The 18,294-nt window shown below is 44.2% G+C and overlaps 1 protein-coding gene across 1 annotated transcript; it reads right to left on the reverse strand.

The window, feature by feature from the left end:
• Positions 1-15,972: 15,972 nt before the first annotated feature.
• LOC135616358 (uncharacterized) lies at positions 15,973-18,262 on the reverse strand. The gene is made up of 2 exons (XM_065115545.1): positions 16,418-18,262; positions 15,973-16,029 (listed from the first exon to the last, which is right to left on the reverse strand). The coding sequence occupies exons 1-2, from the start codon at positions 18,260-18,262 to the stop codon at positions 15,973-15,975; spliced, it is 1,902 nt and encodes a 633-aa protein (XP_064971617.1).
• Positions 18,263-18,294: the final 32 nt, after the last annotated feature.

The following is an 18,294-nucleotide window of genomic DNA, read 5'->3' on the forward strand; positions in this document are numbered from 1 at the left end:
ACCAACCCTGATAGGAGGTGGCACTGCCCAGAGGCTCAGTCTTCGAGCTCTGCCAAGCGTTGCAACCGCCCCAATCAGGCGGTGCAACCGCCAGATCCCGAAATTTCGAGAATTGACAGTTTTGAGCTCCAAATTCAAACTGGGTTGGGGCCTATAAATACCCCACCCTTTCAGTACTTAAAGGGCACCCACGAACCACCAAGATTCTGATTTTACTTTGTGATTTTTAGAGCTCAAAAGTGTTGTATGAGTTGAAAGTTCTTCTTCCTCTTTTCTTCCAAGTTCTAATCTGTTAAAGAGAGGAAATGAAATTCTGTAAGGGTTGTCTCCTAAGCCCGTAACAAGGAGTGAAACTGTAAAAGTGTGGTTGGCCTTTGCCTATTGAAGGAAGGCCTCTAGTTGACGTCGATGACCTCGTCAGTGGAGGGAGCCAAAAGTGGAGTAGGTCAAGATTGACCGAACCACTCTAAATCTCGGTTTGCATTTACTTTGAGCATCTTATCTTTACTGTAAACCTCCTCAATAGCTTACTGCCTTTTGTGCTTTTACGAATATGTTTCAAAGTTTAGTGCTTTCCGAATCGGCGTTTAGACGCAACCCAGTTTTATCGTACGAACATCATAATTCAGTTTGTGCTTACGTTCTGATTTCCATCATAACTGTAAACTTCCTTTATATCTTTGCTTTAACTGCATCTCGCTTCATCTCAAGTTAAAGTGGTTTACGAATCGGCTTTCATACCAAAATCGCTTTTATCGTACGAACGTCGTATTTCAGTTTGCGCTTATATTCTGATTTTCATCATAACTGCAAACTGCCTTCATAGATTTACTTTAACGTCATCTCGCTTGATCTTAAGTTAAAGTAATCTTAGAATCGGCTTTCACACCGAAATCACTCTTATCGTACGAACGCGATTTTAATCGTCGAAAGTTTTCTACTGCACTAATTCACCCCCCCCCCCCCCCCCCCCCTCTTAGTGCTCTTGATCCTAACAATTGGTATCAGAGCGGGGTTAACTCTCAAATGGATTAAAACCCAAGAGAGATGACATACGCCGGAAACCAAGAGGGCCATTCTATTATACGTCCACCCATATTCAATAGGACGGACTACACCTATTGGAAGACCCGAATAAGGATCTTTCTTATTTCTATGGATTATGAACTTTGGAATCTTGTCGTAAATGGATTTTCAAAGTCTTATCTTCCAATGATCGATTGGAATGATTTGGAGAAGAAGTATTTTTCTTTAAACGCAAAGGCTATGAATACCTTATTTTGCGCTTTGGACGAAAATGAGTTCAATCGGATTTCTATATGCGAAACGGCTTTTGACATTTGGTGAACACTTGAAATCATGCACGAGGGAACTAGTAGAGTCAAAGACTCAAAAGTTAACATTTTATTGCATGATTTTGAGCTTTTTCGAATGCAACCAAGCGAGACTATAGGCGACAACAGAGCAGAAAGGAGACTATAGGCGACATGTACACCCGTTTCACGGATGTCGTCAATAGTTTAAGAGCTTTTGGAAAATATTTTTCGGATTTTGAACTCGTAAACAAGATTTTGCGTTCTCTTTCTAAGAAGTGTGATTCAAAAGTAACTGCAATACAAGAAGCTAAAAACCTAAATAACTTACCACTTGAAGAACTAATTGGTTCGTTGATGACATATGAAATGGTGCATAATGCACATGATGAACATGATGAACAAAATCACCTTCCAAAGAACAGGAAGGATTTGGAACTCCGGACAAATGAATACCACTTAGCGATGACTCAAGTGATGAGGACAATGATGAACTTGAACTTCGAACACTAAATCTTAATAAGTTTATTAAACAAAAATCTAAAATAAACAATAAACTTGAATGAAGGAAGAGGCTAAAGAAGAAGAACACAAAGTGGTATGAATTGAGCTCCTCCGAAGACGAGGAGAAAATCAAGAAAGGCGAGGTGGCAAACTACGCCTTAACCGCTTTCAATGATGAGGTAATCGAAATCCCCCTAATTTATTTTGAAATTACTTGATGCTCTCATGATGTTTTTTTTTTTGTTTAGAATTAATTTTCTTAAAAATTACATGATTAAAAAAAAAATTATGATCATGCTAAGTAATCTCGAAAATGATAATATTGCATATTTTATGATAAACAAATAAAATGATTTTGATTGAAAATATGAAATCATGATTAAGAAGTAATAATGTGTATTACGTTGATTTCCATTTTTGATTAAAAAAAATCATGTTTGATTTGAAGAAATACATAATGATGTAATATTAAATATTTTGATTAACAATTTTATGCATGAGATTTTAAGCTTTACATGATGATAAGCATGTGTTATTTTCATGAGTGTATTTGAAAAACTATGGCAAAAATATGCTCGAATGCATGAACTTGTTAAGATTATTTTTTGAACTTTCTTGATTCAATGTTCAAATCACTTAATTGCCATGATGATTTTACACTATTACATGCCTTAATAACATGTTGGAAATTATATACTTTGGATACAAAAATTTTTATGATCATGAGCATGTTTTATCTTCATGATTGAACTTGAAAATCTATAGCAAAACCTTGTCCGAATGCATGAAAGTGTTAAATTTCATTTTTGGATTTTCTTGATCATAATAGTTCATTTTTGAGAATCTATTGATCTTGATGGTTTTATGATGAAATTCATTTTTTGATCCTAAACGTTGATGCATGTTTAACATAAATGAAAAAGCATGCTAACATGAAATCAGTCACTTAAAATAAAATACTTAAAAAAGGGAAAAATATATTATCAATGAAATCATGAATCTACTTATGTTACGAATTTTGTGAACCATAAAAATGATTTTTGGTGATTTGAATTTAAATGAGTTTTATCCAAAATCATGATCTTGGTTCTGTGATATTTACAAATTAAGATTTATTATGAATCAAGATTTTTTCATTAATCGTTCTCCTAAGATTTTCTTTTGATTAATTATGGAGTAGGTTTTTTAAAAAAAAATCATGTCTTTTGGTATTCACATGTTCTAATCTTTCATGATATGATTTTTATGTAATTCCTTGTTGTTAGGATCGGAGCGGCACTAAGAGGGGGGGGGGGGTGAATTAGTGCAGCGGATTAAAACTTCGGTTTCGATAAATCTTTCGTACGATAAGAATGGAACTTAAAAAGCTAAACTTGAAAGCGTATTCTTAAATTTGTGCAGCAAAGGTAATAAGGAACTAAAGCTTGTAAGAAGGTTTGCAGTAATGTAAATAGCAATAATGAAATGCAAACCAGAGATTACGTCGATTTTAGAGTGGTTCGGTCAAATGACCTACATCCACTTGCGAGGCCCCTCTTCGATGAGGCTCCGACCTTCCACTAGCAAATCTCTTGAAATGGAAGGGCAAATACCCCTCTTACAACCTTTTATAAGCAGTTCAACCTCTTACAAATTTACAGCAAGAAGGAATGAGGAGAACTCTAGCAAATTGAAAACAAGAAAGGCAAAGACTCTTCTAAGACTTTTCTCTCAATCACTTGCTGCACAAAAGTTGTTCTCTCAGTTGAGATTTGAGGGGTATTTATAGGCCTCAAGAGGATTCAAATTTTGGGCTCCAAAATTTGAATTCTCTTTGGGTTCCCGGTGCTGGAGGTGCCACCGCCCAGCCAAGCGGTGCCACCGCCCAGCGCTCGGGTGCTGGACGGTGCAACCGCCCAGCCCAGGAGGTGTCACCGCCCAGCTCTCGGGTGCTGGGCGGTGCCACCGCCTAGCCTAGGCGGTGCCACCGCCTAGGCCAAATCAGCTCACTGGTTGGGCTCCAAACTTGGCCCAAACCAGTCCGAACTCGGGCCCAATTGGCCCCTACTTGGGTTATAGGATTAACACATAATCCTAACCCTAATTAACGTGCTAACTATAAATTTAAAGACATTTTCTAGGCTATTACAAAGTCCGTAAGTCAAGACTTCTTCCGACGAGCTTCCGGCGAACTTCCGACGGTCTTCCGATAAACTCTCGAAAACCATTCTGCGGACTCCCGGCAAGCTCCTAGACTTCACGATTTGATCTTGACGAGTTCCAACGAGCTTCTTCAGCAAGCTCCGATCTTTCTCGGCGAACTCCGCGAACTTCCAACGAACCTTCCGGCGAGCTTCCGAAAAAACCTTCGGCAAGCTCCCTACTCATTCTCGGCTAGTTCCGGCAGCATTCCCAACGAACCTTCGGACTTCCGTCGAACTCTTGAACTTGCAATGAATCCTTCGTGCTTGACTCCGACACTTTGTTTTGCTTTATGTCTTCGTCGTTATCGTAGTTAATCTTGCACACACAAGTAAAAATTCTACTCCGATCTAGACAATTATTATAAAGCGAATTGATATTCTGTTGCCTGGCACGTCATTGGTTGGTGCTTCGTCCGATTCTTCGGCTCATCGTCCTCTCTTGCGGCTTGTTGCCCAATCAGCGGTTGACCTCCACAACGTCGATATTCTTGGCGCAATTCCGCTCTTGGCCCGATGCCCGACGTCCGAAGCCTTCTGCCATCCAATATCCTAACGTGATCTCCTCCGGCGCAACGTCAATTTCTCCTGCCTTAATTGTCTAATCCTGATCGAGTAGATCTGCATCACTCAAAATACAGTTAAATATAAACATAATTATTAATTGGTTTTATCATCAAAATACGAGATTCAACAATCTCCCCCTTTTTTATGATGACAACCAATTGATGACGGAGTTAAACTTGACTCTCGGAGTTTAAACAAACTCCCCCTATCAATATGCCATATTGATAGAACCTTGAATTCAAACTGAATTCAAGTTATTGTAATATTCATCATGAATACTTGCAACACATCATCATGAACATATGCATAAAACTTATGCATCACATGTCATGTCATCAACATACTTCTCCCCCTTTGTCATCAACAAAAAGGAAAAGTACCACAATCAAGTGTTTGTTATATGGGTTCAACTTATTGCATGAAAAACATAATATCAAGTTTTATCATCATGCAATCTAACGATTAAAGATGTGTAAGTTTAGCATGTTTGGTCTTCTTGAGATAGCTATTGATTGCTTCTCTTTAGACTATAAGCTAGCAATTTTTATGATATGCAAGTTTTACTACATACAAGCTAGCAAAAAAATTATGAAAGCAAATACAAGATAGCTTTCTTGTGTAAGCTCATGATTCTTGCTTCCTATTGCAATGTGCAAGTTTTCAAATTTTGCATCTTGAGCGAGCAATATTTCTCCCCCTTTGTCATTGTCAAAAAGAAAAGAAGAATACAGTTTTGTAGTTCTTTTTCCTTTTACAACGATTTCAAAATCATGACAAAGGATGAATAATCAAGTTATAAATGTCAAGACAATTTTTCATCATGAATATTTTATCATTGCATGCATCATTATCATAAGTTGAAGTATTACATGCATAATATCATATCATCATTCATAATTACATTAATGTTTCAATATAGCAATTTCTTCTCAGAATGTGTAACTTAGCACTCATTGCTTCTCTTGATATTTGCGAGCTAGCTAGCAAAATTTGCTCCCCCTATGTCATTATCAAATAGAAGGGAATAACAATACAATAGTGTAATTCATTTCCTTTTACTATAATCTTCAAATCATGACAAGGGTCAAGTGTCAATCTTATTTATGCATCATTATATTTTTAAATTAAAATATACATATTTTCAAAAGCCTTATATTTCATTCATGCATGATATTGAATAAATCGATCGACATTATGAGGATATCATATATGATACTAAAATTTTTAACTATTTATCAATATTTTGATCATGGTACCAAACAATCATCATTTAGAGCATTCATGATACAAAACATTAAATCAACATTTATCATTTTAGCAACAACTCATAGCATTTAAATCATGATTTACATCATATGTAATACATCACATCATAATTAGAAAGCACAAGTATTGCATGCATCATTGCAAATCATAAATGTTTCATGATGGTATAAATTTTGTCAAATTATATCCTACCATGCATGATCAAAATTTCTCCCCGTTTTATCATTGAAAACAAGAAAGAAGTAGGGAAGAGCATAAAAGTGTAAAATATTTCAATCATTTCAAGGCATTTATATCATAGATATAAAGAAATCATATCATCAAAGATAAAACCATTTGAATACTAAAAGACATGATTCATTTTATCAAATCTCTTCCTTTTATAAATAACAAAAATTGTATGTGTACAAAGAAGAGATTGTGATTAAAAAAGAATCTCAAGTAGTAAATCCAAGAAATCAAGATCATAATTTAAATACAAACTCATTCAAATTCAAATCGTCAAATTCATCAAAATCTCAACATTACTTTCAAGAGATTCAAAATGATATACATAGATTTATCATAATAATCATCAAGATCAATAAGATAGAGAAAAATAAAATTTCAAGGAAAAAATATTTTTCTCTTTTTAGTTGTTTCAATTCATATGATTTTATTTCATTTATGCCAAATAAAAACATATATCATGTTTAAAACCGAAAGTGTAAGATTTATTACAACAAAGATCAATAAGGCACTTCCATTATAGTAAAAATCAATAATCCATAATTCGCAAGATTCATCATGCATAATTTTAAAATTTATTAAGCATGATCATTATGCATGACACTAAAACGTGGTTTCAAAATGTTTAATATTTTCATTGCATAATTTCATCATTATGCATCATCATATTTTCAAATTCGAACATGCACAATTTCAAAACTATATCTTTTATTTTTCATGCATGATACAAATAACACAATCATCAATATCGGCATATCATACATGATATTTAAGCATTCATGATAAATCATTTTGGCAACATGATCATAGCTATTCAAATGATAGTATCTAAATGTCAAAATTCATTACATCCTATCATTCATGATCATTAACTTCTTATTTGAATTTCATACATTATTTCGTTTCATCACATAAGGAATATCAAGAAGAGTTATTGGGTGATGAGATAAATATTTCATGAGTACAAAGAATTACATAAAAATCATATCATGAAAAGATAATAATAGAAGACACGTTTTGTTTTGAAAAATCTCCTCTTAAATAATCAAGGAAAAATCTTAGGAGATCATGATATAGATAAAATTCATTCAATCTTAATTCAAGTATATAAAATTTCTCAATTCATTATGAATCATAAAAAGAATTGTGGTTCCGAAATATCATGATTCATTTAGGAAAATTTTCTCTTTAGTGCACGATAAGAAGAAATATAGCAATGATACCAATCATAATTCATTTGGATAATAGATGCTAAAAAGGAATATTGAGGATACAAGATCTTGATTTTTATAGAGTAAATCTCAAGTTATAAATCTCGAAAAATCAAGATAAAGCTCATTCAAATTCAAATCATCAAATCAAAAATTGTTTTCAAGATATTCATAAAAAGATGATAAAATAGATTCATCAAACCAAGAATTTTCAAGAAAAATACTTTTATCTATTTAGTTGTTTCATATAAGTATGTCTTTGTGCTTTTTGTGCCAAAAAATATATATATATCATCAATCATTTAGGATCGAAAAATAAATTTCTTCATAACAACCATCAAGATCATTATGTATAACTTTTAAAATCTCATGCATAAAATGGTATTAAAATATTTAATATTTTCATTCCATCATTTTGCATTTTTTATTGAACATAATTTTGAATGATTCTTATAGATAACTAAAACTTCTTTAGTTTTAATTTATATGATTGAGTTTATCTTAGCATGCTCAAATTTTGTTCATATGTCAAAACCATACATCATGTTTGAAAACCAAAGACAAGATTCAAAAAAAAAAAAAAATCATCAAGCCTTCCTTTCAAAAGTTATGCATCGTCATTGAAAATCAATATAGAAATCGTCAAAATACACATTCTTGCTTCTCAAGCACATACATAAGATTAATCTTACTAGGTGTATAAGAATTAGATTTATATCTAACATTTTATTGCATTAACATAACACATGTAATTTTTAAGAAAATTAATCCTAAACTAAATTAAAAATAACTCATGAAAGTATTATGTAATTTCGAAATAAATTAGGGGGATTTCAATTACCTCATTGTTGAAAGTGGTTGAGGCGTAGTTTGCTACCTCGCCTTTCTTGGTTTTCTCCTCGTCTTCGGAAGAGCTCGATTCATCCCAATTTTTATTCTTCTTGCGTTCAAAGCAAGTAGTTCCATTCTTTTTTCTTTTTAATTTTTGTTTCATTTGTAGTTTAAGTTCATCATCACTTGAGCTTATGCTCGAGTGGTCTTCATGTGTTCTATGTCTGAAATCCTTCCTGTCCTTTGGAAGGTTATTCTCGATTTTCCTTTTTATCACATTGTTCATTTCATAGGTCATTAGAGACCCAATAAATTCTTCGAGAGGGAATGTTTTAAGGTCCTTGGCCTCTTGAATGGCCGTAACTTTTGGATCCCAACTTTTTGGAAGGGATCTTAAGATTTTAGTGACTAGTTCAAAATTAGAAAAACTTTTACCAAGAGCTTTGAGTCCATTGATGATATCCGTGAAACGGGTGTACATGTCTCCAATGGACTCACTTGGTTTCATCCAGAAAAGTTCGTAAGAATGCACAAGAATATTGATTTTGGACTCTTTCACTCGGCTAGTGCCTTCATGAGTGACATCTAGAGTTCTCCAAATATCAAAAACCTAGTCACACATCGAAACGCGATTAAATTCATTTTTGTCAAGTGCACAATATAAGGCATTCATAGCCTTTGCATTTAGAGAAAACATATTCTTCTCCAAATCATTCCAATGGTTCATTGGGAGAGAAGACATTTCAAATCCATTTTCGACTATGTGCCATAAATTCAAATCCAAAAAAAGTAAGAAAACTCTCATTCGAGTTTTCCAATAAGTGTAGTCCGTCCCATTGAAAAAGGGAGGACAAATGAGAGAGTGACCCTCTTGAAAGCCGTAAAGAGCCATTTCTATTTGGGTGTTAAACCAAGGTAGAAAAACGTGGCTCTGATACCAATTGTTAGGATCGGAGCGGCACTAAGAGGGGGGGGGGTGAATTAGTGCAGCGGATTAAAACTTTGGTTTCGACAAATCTTTCGTACGATAAGAATGGAACTTAAAAAGCTAAACTTGAAAGCGTATTCTTAAAGTTGTGCAGCAAAGGTAATAAGGAACTAAAGCATGTAAGAAGGTTTGCAGTAATGTAAATAGCAATAATGAAATGCAAACCAGAGATTACGTCGATTTTAGAGTGGTTCGGTCAAATGACCTACATCCACTTGCGAGGCCCCTCTTCGATGAGGCTCTCACCTTCCACTAGCAAATCTCTTAAAATGGAAGGGCAAATACCCCTCTTACAACCTTTTACAAGCAGTTCAACCTCTTACAAATTTTCAGCAAGAAGGAATGAGGAGAACTCTAGCAAATTGAAAACAAGAAAGGCAAAGACTCTTCTAAGACTTTTCTCTCAATCACTTGCTGCACAAAAGTTGTTCTCTCAGCTGAGATTTGAGGGGTATTTATAGGCCTCAAGAGGATTCAAATTTTAGGCTCCAAAATTTGAATTCTCTTTGGGTTCCCGGTGCTGGAGGTGCCACCGCCCAGCCAAGCGATGCCACCGCCCAGCGCTCGGGTGCTGGACGGTGCAACCGCCCAGCCCAAGAGGTGTCATCGCCCAGCTCTCGGGTGCTGGGCGGTGCCACCGCCTAGGCCAAATCAGCTCACTGGTTGGGCTCCAAACTTGGCCCAAACCAGTCCGAACTCGGGCCCAATTGGCCCCTACTTGGGTTATAGGATTAACACATAATCCTAACCCTAATTAACGTGCTAACTATGAATTTAAAGACATTTTCTAGGCTATTACAAAGTCCGTAAGTCAAGACTTCTTCCGGCGAGCTTCCGGCGAACTTCCGACGGTCTTCCGATAAACTCTCGAAAACCATTCTGCGGACTCCCGGCAAGCTCCTAGACTTCACAATTTGATCTTGACGAGTTCCAACGAGCTTCTTCGGCAAGCTCCGATCTTTCTCGGCGAGCTCCGCGAACTTCCAACGAACCTTCCGGCGAGCTTTCGAAAAACCCTTCGGCAAGCTCCCTACTCATTCTCGGCTAGTTCCGGCAGCATTCCCAATGAACCTTCGGACTTCCGTCGAACTCTTGAACTTGCAATGAATCCTTTGTGCTCGACTCCGACACTTTGTTTTGCTTTATGTCTTCGTCGTTATCGTAGTTAATCCTGCACACACAAGCAAAAACTCTACTCCGATCTAGACAATTATTATAAAGCGAATTGACATTCTGTTGCCCAGCACGTCATTGGTTGGTGCTTCGTCCGATTCTTCGGCGCATCGTCCTCTCTTGCGGCTTGTTGCCCAATCAGCGGTTGACCTCCGCAACGTCGATATTCTTGGCGCAATTCCGCTCTTGGCCCGATGCCCGACGTCCGAAGCCTTCTGCCATCCAATATCCTAACGTGATCTCCTCCGGCGCAACGTCAATTCCTCCTGCCTTAATTGTCTAATCCTGATCGAGTAGACCTGCATCACTCAAAATACAGTTAAATATAAACATAATTATCAATTGGTTTCATCATCAAAATACGAGATTCAACACTTGTATTACTTATGGTATGATTTTTATGTAATTCCTTGTATTCACATGTTCTAATCTTTCATGATATGATTTTTATGGTTTATCTCATCACCTAATAATTTTTCTTGATATTCCTTATGTGATGATAAGAATATATGATCCAAACTTCTTATTTGTATACATCAAAAATAAATTAATGAATATTTCATGTATTCTTATCATCTTTTTTTTTTTTTTCTTACCAAAAAAAAGATGATAAGAATACATGAAATATTCATTAATTTGTTTTGATGTATACAAATAAGAAGTTTCGATAATGTATGGTAGAATGTAATTTGACAAATTTGGTACCATCATGTTGCAAAATAAATGATGATTATGAATCATGCATTAATGATGATTGTATATTTTATGATTTGACATGATGCATGCAATGATGAAATATTCATGAATTTGAAATGATGCATGCAATACTTATGACAATGACGTACATAATGTATTGCATATGATATGTATCATGAATGCTTTAAATGATGAATGTTTGGTATCATGATCAACATGTTGATAAATGCTTAAAAATTTTAATGTTTAAGTATCATGTATAATATATCCATTAATGATGATTGATTTATTTTTCGGTATTATGCATGAAAAATAAGGTTTTTGAAATTATGTATGTTTTAATTTGAATATATAATGATGCACAAATAAAATTGTGTACCGAACAGTATTAAAGTCTCCAAGAACAATCCAAGGTACATTGAGATAGCCATTTGCAACATTAGTCAGGTCAAACCAAAGAGTATTTCTTTCTTGCATACTATTTGAAGCATATATACCAATGAAATTGAATTGACAGCCATTCTTTTTGTCCTCTACCTTAAGATGAATGAATTGATCAGTAGCAGAAATAAACCAAGCATTAATAGAGTTAGGATGCCATAAGACCCATATTCTACCAAAAGTTTCATTTGAGTCATTGGTAAACAGTTCTGCGTCCGGCTATATTAAATTCTTTTGAGCTTGAACGCGCGATTGTTTAATTTTTGTTTCTACTAAAATGCGGCAGACTTGATTATTCTGTTGAGCTCCCGACATTTCTCCGGCTTATTAAGTCCGCGAACATTCCAACATGTTATCTTCATCAGTAATAAAGAAATGAAAAGGTGGTAAGGTATTCATCTTACGACTTTGGATGGGCTGTACCATCCTTTTTCTTATCCTTCGGTTTTGAATTTTCCTCCCGCACAATATCCTTACCTTTTATGGCTTTATTCCTATATTTATCCACTTCATCTACAGCTTGCAGATTTTTAAACTTTAAAATACCTTGAATCATGTGGTCTTGATTGGCAGGGTTTGTTGAAGCACGATAAGATTGTTGCAGCACAATATTCTGGATAGTACTTGTTAGGGTAAACACCTTTTTCTTAGCCGTGACCCGGGGGGTCGTCTCGGCTCGTTCGGGGGTCCGAATGGCGAGGATCTCCCTGGGGCGTTGTCTCTGCCAAGGCGGTCGGGCGTAGCCTCGGCCTCGGGGCGACGCTGCGACTTCCTCCGGGCGGGGATGCTGCGTGTCCGGACAGGGACCTTGGCTCGGTACCTGCACAAAGGTCGGGTCGGGATGCTCCACCTGACCCCTCCGACGATCAAGTTAGAGAGTGACGTGGAGGTCGTTTTCCTTTCAGGAGCAAGTCCCCTTTTCTCCTTCTGGCTCGGGGGTGTTTATAGGGGGACTCGGCATTACCGGGTGCGCCATCCCGTCAGTCGGGGTCGTACCTCCGATAGCGTCTGACATCGCCGAGGATGTTGCGTAGGGGACCGGGGAATTGCAGGGTATGGGCAAGCTCCAACCGCTACCTACTTTTGTCTCGTCCTACTGTGCTGGGTCAACAGAAGGGGGCTGTGGGCTCAGCGAGGCTGACGTCCGGACGCAGACCATCACCCTCATTGCTCTTCCTGGGGCGCCGCGCCTGTCCACGTGCGGGGGACGTTGCCAGGAGTGGGGTCCGCCATTTTTTGCCATATCATATCCCCCCCCCAAAGGAAGCCATGGCTCGGCATCGGACGGCGGGGATTCGAGGCGTGGCTTTGATCGGTAAGCGATGGTTCTCTTCGCGGTTCACGATTGAGGCACATGTCCGGGGCAAATAGGCCGCGCTGCGTAGGTGCTTTCGGCGACACGCGGCCGAGGAGCACGTCTCGGGCGGGCTGGCCATGCCGAGGACGTGGTCTCGGGGACATGCAGCCGAGGAGCACGTCTCGGGCGGGCTGGCCGCGCCGAGGAGGTGGTCTCGGGGACATGCGGCCGAGGAGCACGTCTCGGGCGGGCTGGCCATGCTGAGGACGTGGTCTCGGGGACATGCAGCCGAGGAGCACGTCTCGGGCGGGCTGGCCGCGCCGAGGAGGTGGTCTTGGGGATATGCGGCCGAGGAGTACGTCTCGGGCGGGCTGGCCGTGCCGAGGACGTGGTCTTGGGGACATGCGGCCGAGGAGCACGTCTCGGGCGGGCTGGCCGCGCCGAGGACGTGGTCTCGGGAACATGCAGCCGAGGAGCACGTCTCGGGCGGGCTGGCCGCGCCGAGGAGGTGGTCTCGGGGACATGTGGCCGAGGAGCATGTCTCAGGCGGGCTGGCCGCGCCGAGGAGGTGGTCTCGGGAACATGTGGCCGAGGAGCACGTCTCGGGCGGGCTGGCCGCGCCGAGGATGTGGTCTCGGGGACATGCAACCGAGGAGCACGTCTCGGGCGGGCTGGCCGCGCCGAGGAGGTGGTCTCGGGGACATGTGGCCGAGGAGCACGTCTCGGGCGGGCTGGCCGCGCCGAGGAGGTGGTCTCGGGAACATGTGGCCGAGGAGCACGTCTCGGGCGGGCTGGCCGCGCCGAGGATGTGGTCTCGGGGACATGCAGCCGAGGAGCACGTCTCGGGCGGGCTGGCCGCGGCGAGGAGGTGGTCTCGGGGACATGTGGCCGAGGAGCACCTCTCGGGCGGGCTAGCCGCGCCGAGGAGGTGGTCTCGGGAACATGCAGCTGAGGAGCACGTCTCGGGCGGGCTGGCCGCGCCGAGGAGGTGGTCTCGGGAACATGCGAAAAGATCATCGTTCCTCTTAGGCGTCGAGGAGTCGCAGTGGCCGTTCTCCCTGTCCTTCCCTACAGCGACCTTGGGTCCGCATTTATGATAGGGTGTTCGTTGACCTTCCCTGATGCGATGAGTGAGTGTGCGGATGAGCTGTTGGCCGCTATGGGGAGACGAAGGGACGTCTCTCCTGGCGAGATTTTTCCTATGTAAACGGCGCACTCGGCCCGTTTCTCGATTCTTGTTGCTGAGTCTTGGACCTCGTCATCCTTTCTGTCATCGCGCCTTCTCCTTTCCTACGCCGTCACTCCCCAGTCGCTCTCTCGCCGTCCCTCTTGTTCGTTCCAAAGCCGGTAAGGATGCCCCTCTCGCCTGTCTCTCCACCTTTGTCCCTCGATAGAGCTCGGGAGCGCACGCCTCCGCCCTCCCCAGACGAGGAGGCGGCGCGAGCCCTTGAGGCTCTAATGTGGCCGCACGACCTCGACTCGGCGGTGAGCGGGTCGTTGCTGGAAAAGCTCCGGGAGCGTTTTCACATCCCGGAGGAGTTTGTTCTGGTCGCACCTGATCCGGGGCAGCGGTCGTACGACCCGGTCCCTCGAGATTTCGCGCTGACTCAAGATGCCCTAGAGGCTGGGTTGCGCCTTCCCCTTCACCCTATCATTGTCTCCTGTCTTTCTCTGTGGCGGATTTCGCCTTCCCAGGTGGCGCCTAACTCATGGCGTTACCTAGTAGCGTTCTTAGGGGAATGTTATTATGCTAACATCACCCCTACCCGAAACCTCTTTCTCTCTTGTTTTCGCCTTCTCAAGGGGCCGGGGGGCTATTTCGTGTCAGCCCGGGCCGGCTTTCGCGTCGGGGGGGCCCCTTCGAATAACAAAGGGTGGAAGGGACGGGTTTTTTATGTTAACTAGTCGAAGGATTGGGGCTTCGGAGTTCGGTGGGCAGTGAGGGTAATAGATAACACAGTCCCGGACTTGAACGACGAGGAGCGTCGGGACCTGAAGAGGCTTCGGGCAATCCTTCCCGGTTCTCAGGCCATCCGAGCTATGACCGAGGAGTGGCTGGCCGAGGCGGGTCTTAGCCCGGCTTTCGGGGGTACGTTTATAGCGGGTGTTCTTCGTGTCTCGCCTGTTCCCACAGTTTGTGATAGTTTGCTTGTTTTCCTTTGTAGGAATGAAGCTTCTGTCACTCCGCGGTGGCCGCTCGTCGTCGGCTTCTTCCCCACGCCCGTCCGCCGCTCTCTCTCCGCATCCCTCAGTCGACCCGTTGCCCGGCTCGGCGGACGCTCCGTTAGAGATCCTGGAGGGGCGCCCGTCAAAGAAGGCGAAAACAGCTGGTCCTTGGAAAGCCAAGGCGGGGGCCATCCCTTCGACAACCGTTGGCACAAAGCGGGCCGTTCGGGATGAAGGGCCTTCCCAAGTGGACGGGTCTAGCCAAGGGGCGGCCGGGAAGAGGTCGAGCCTACCTACGGTGGACGACCTGTGCGGGCTACGCACGGGGGCCGACGAGCCTCTATGGTCGTTGGTTATGGGCGAGCTTCCTCCGGGGGAGGCTTCCGACCCGCTAGTCGCCCGCTGGAAAGGGCTATCCCGGGGGGACAAGGTATGGGCCGGGGGAGATCCCTCGGCCGCTTTTCTTCGAGGAGTGCTCCACCCCGACTTGGCTCGGGACCTATACACCCTGCCCTCGGAGGCTATGCTCAACAAGGCGGGGAGGTTTCTGACACTTGTAAGTGTTTTGTTAACTTCAAGTGTCTTTGTGACTGTGCGCTGACCCTCTTTCTTCTGTGGTAGGGCCTCCACTACTCGACGGCGCTGATGGACCGAGTGCGTGACGCTGGCCAGGTAATCTGGAACCTCAGCAAGTGCAACTCCGAGCTGTGCCACCAACTAGAGGAAGTTCGGGCCGGGTCGGGCCCAGAAGCGGTGGCGACCGCGGAAAAACGCGCTACCGACTCCGAGGAGGAGGTGGCGCGCCTGAAGGCGGAGCTCGAGCAATTGGGCAGTTCGGTCAAGGAACTCGAAGAGTTTCTCCGTTTGGATCGGGCGGAGCTGCGCCTACTGAGGTCGGAGGCGCTTGGCCTTACCAAAAGGGCGGAAAAGGCCGAGGCTGAAGTCCGCGCAGCTTCGGACGCGCTAGCCGAGGAGGTCCGCCTTCGCCCGTCGAAGGATAAAGAGGCGATCGAGGCTTACAAGAAGTCCGAGAACTTCGAGCTCGGATTGACCCGAATGGGGCGAGTATCCCTATGAGTACGGATACAGAATCGCCCTAGGTCGCTTCGGCTCATGCCCTCCTGGCTCCGAGGTGGAAAGGGATCCCTTTGCCTCCCATCCCGTGGATCTGGAGGTGGACATGCCGGAGGACGTGCCATTCGATGACCGCCCGAAGACTCCAGGAGAGTGATGAGCGTTGTTTTTTGTATGTCGGAGTCGAGGTCGAGGGTGTGAGGGGTTTTCTGTATGAGTTTTGGTTTCTGTTCCTCATGGTTATGGTTTTGTATCCCCTCCTTTTTAATAAGATGCTCTTTTCTTCTGATTTCCGTGTTTGCGTAGTGCCCGCGTCTTCAGATGAAGTATTTTCTAAGGTTCTGTATGTTCCAAGTCCGGGGCACGGGGTCGCCATCCATTGTTGCGAGTCGGAACGTCCCCGGTCGGGATACTCCGATGACCCGGTAGGGTCCTTCCCACTTCGGGGCCAGTTTCCCCCTTACTTGGGTTGGGTGGCTGACCTCGATTTTGCGCAGGACCAGGTCCTCAATCTTTATCGACCGGGGTCGCACCCTCCGATTGTAGACCCTTGCCATGGCTCTTTTGTAAGAAAGAGCTTTCTGGTGTGCGCTGGCCCGTCTTTCCTCGAGCAGATCCAGGTTGGATCGGAGTCCTTCACACGAGGCCTCTTCGCTGTAGCCTGCTGTCCGCGGAGTTGGGACGGCTACTTCGGATGGTAATACAGCCTCGGTCCCGAACGTGAGGCTGTAGGGAGACTCCCCGGTCGGGGTCTTGGGGGTAGTGCGCAGCGCCCACAGGACGCTCGGGAGCTCTTCGATCCAAGCCGATCGGGTAGCGGACACCCTCCTCTTGAGACCGTCGACGATAGACCGGTTGGTTACTTCAGCTAGCCCGTTTGCCTGGGGGTAAGCCACCGAGCTGAATCTCAGCTGAATTTTGTGCTCAGCGCAAAACTCTTGGAACCTCCTGCCGGCGAATTGAGGTCCATTGTCGGTGACGATGGACTGGGGCAGGCCAAACCGAGTTATGAGGTTTCTCCACACGAACCTTTCCACTTGTGACTCCGTAATGGTGGCTAGGGGCTCGGCTTCGACCCACCTGGTAAAGTAGTCCACTCCTACGATGATGTACTTCCGCTGGCCGGAGGCGGGTGGGAGAGGCCCGAGTATGTCCAGCCCCCACTGCGCGAATGGCCAAGCACAATCGACGGGGGTGAACAGGACCGCCGGCTGTCGGGCGATGCGGGCGTGCTCCTGGCATGAGCTGCATCGCCGCACGAAAGCTTTCGCGTCCTGGCGCATGGTCGGCCAGTAATACCCCTGTCGAAGTATCTTGTGCGCCAGGGCTCGTTCGCCTATATGTTCCCCGCAGGCCCCTTCATGCATGTCGGACAGCACAGTCCGGGCTTCGTTCGGCTCTAGGCAGCGTAGCAAGGGGCGTGAGAAAGACCGCTTGTACAACCGTCCTCCTTCTTCAGAGTACCATGCCTGCGTCCGACGCAAGCGTCGAGCCGCTATTTCGTCGTCGGGTAGGGTTCCGTCTCGCTTGAAGCGTAGCATCTCTTGTACCCAAGTGGCCGGCGCGCCATCCGTGACTGTAGCGACGACCTCTATGGCTCGGTGGGGGAGCTCTTCGGTCTCGGGTCGAGCCCTGGGGGCCGAGCCGGACGCCAGTTTTGCCAGGGTGTCGGCTCGCTGGTTCTCGCTCCTAGGAACATTCGACAATTCAAAATGGACGAACTTGGTGGCAAGGTTTTTTACCTGTGCCAAGTATTTCGCCATGGTCGAGTCCCGGGCTTCGTATTCGCCGTCGAGCTGCCTAGCCACCAGCTGTGAGTCGGTGATTACGCGTATGTCGGTCACCCGCATCTCCAGTGCCAATCGGAGCCCCGCCAGGAGAGCCTTGTATTCTGCTTCGTTGTTGGTGGCCCTGAACCCGAAACGGAAGGAGCGCTCAATCGAGCGGCCGTCAGGTGTCACCAGCACCAGCCCTGCGCCGGCGCCCTTTGCGTTGGCTGACCCGTCTACGTGGAGAGTCCACGTGTCACGCGGTGGCTCGAGTCCTTCGCCTGTACTCGGGGTCAGCTCCGCGATAAAGTCTGCCACGGACTGGGCTTTAATGGCGGTCCGAGGCGTGTACTGTATGTCATGCTCGCTGAGCTCCACTGCCCATTTGAGGAGGCGCCCTGCAACGTCGAATTTAGACAGAACGAGCCGAAGCGGCCGGTCAGTTATTACCTCTATCGGGTGGGCCTGGAAGTAAGGGCGGAGCTTTCGCGCTGACAGGACGAGCTCCAGTGCCAGCTTTTCGATTGGCGGGTAGCGTCCCTCTGGTCCGCTTAGCATGTGGCTGACATAGTAGACCGGCAGTTAATCGC

The sequence above is a fragment of the Musa acuminata genome, chromosome BXJ2-7 (genome assembly GCF_036884655.1).
Source record: "Musa acuminata AAA Group cultivar baxijiao chromosome BXJ2-7, Cavendish_Baxijiao_AAA, whole genome shotgun sequence".
NCBI classification, from domain to species: Eukaryota; Viridiplantae; Streptophyta; class Magnoliopsida; order Zingiberales; family Musaceae; genus Musa; species Musa acuminata.

Excerpts from the sequence above, each read along its gene's own strand:
- LOC135616358 (XM_065115545.1), bottom strand. The coding sequence starts at position 18,262 with ATGCTAAGCGGACCAGAGGGACGCTACCCGCCAATCGAAAAGCTGGCA. Across the intron at positions 16,030-16,417 it reads TGGTCCTGCGCAAAATCGAG|ATCCACGGGATGGGAGGCAA; the intron begins GTCAGCCACCCA and ends GTCCACCTCCAG.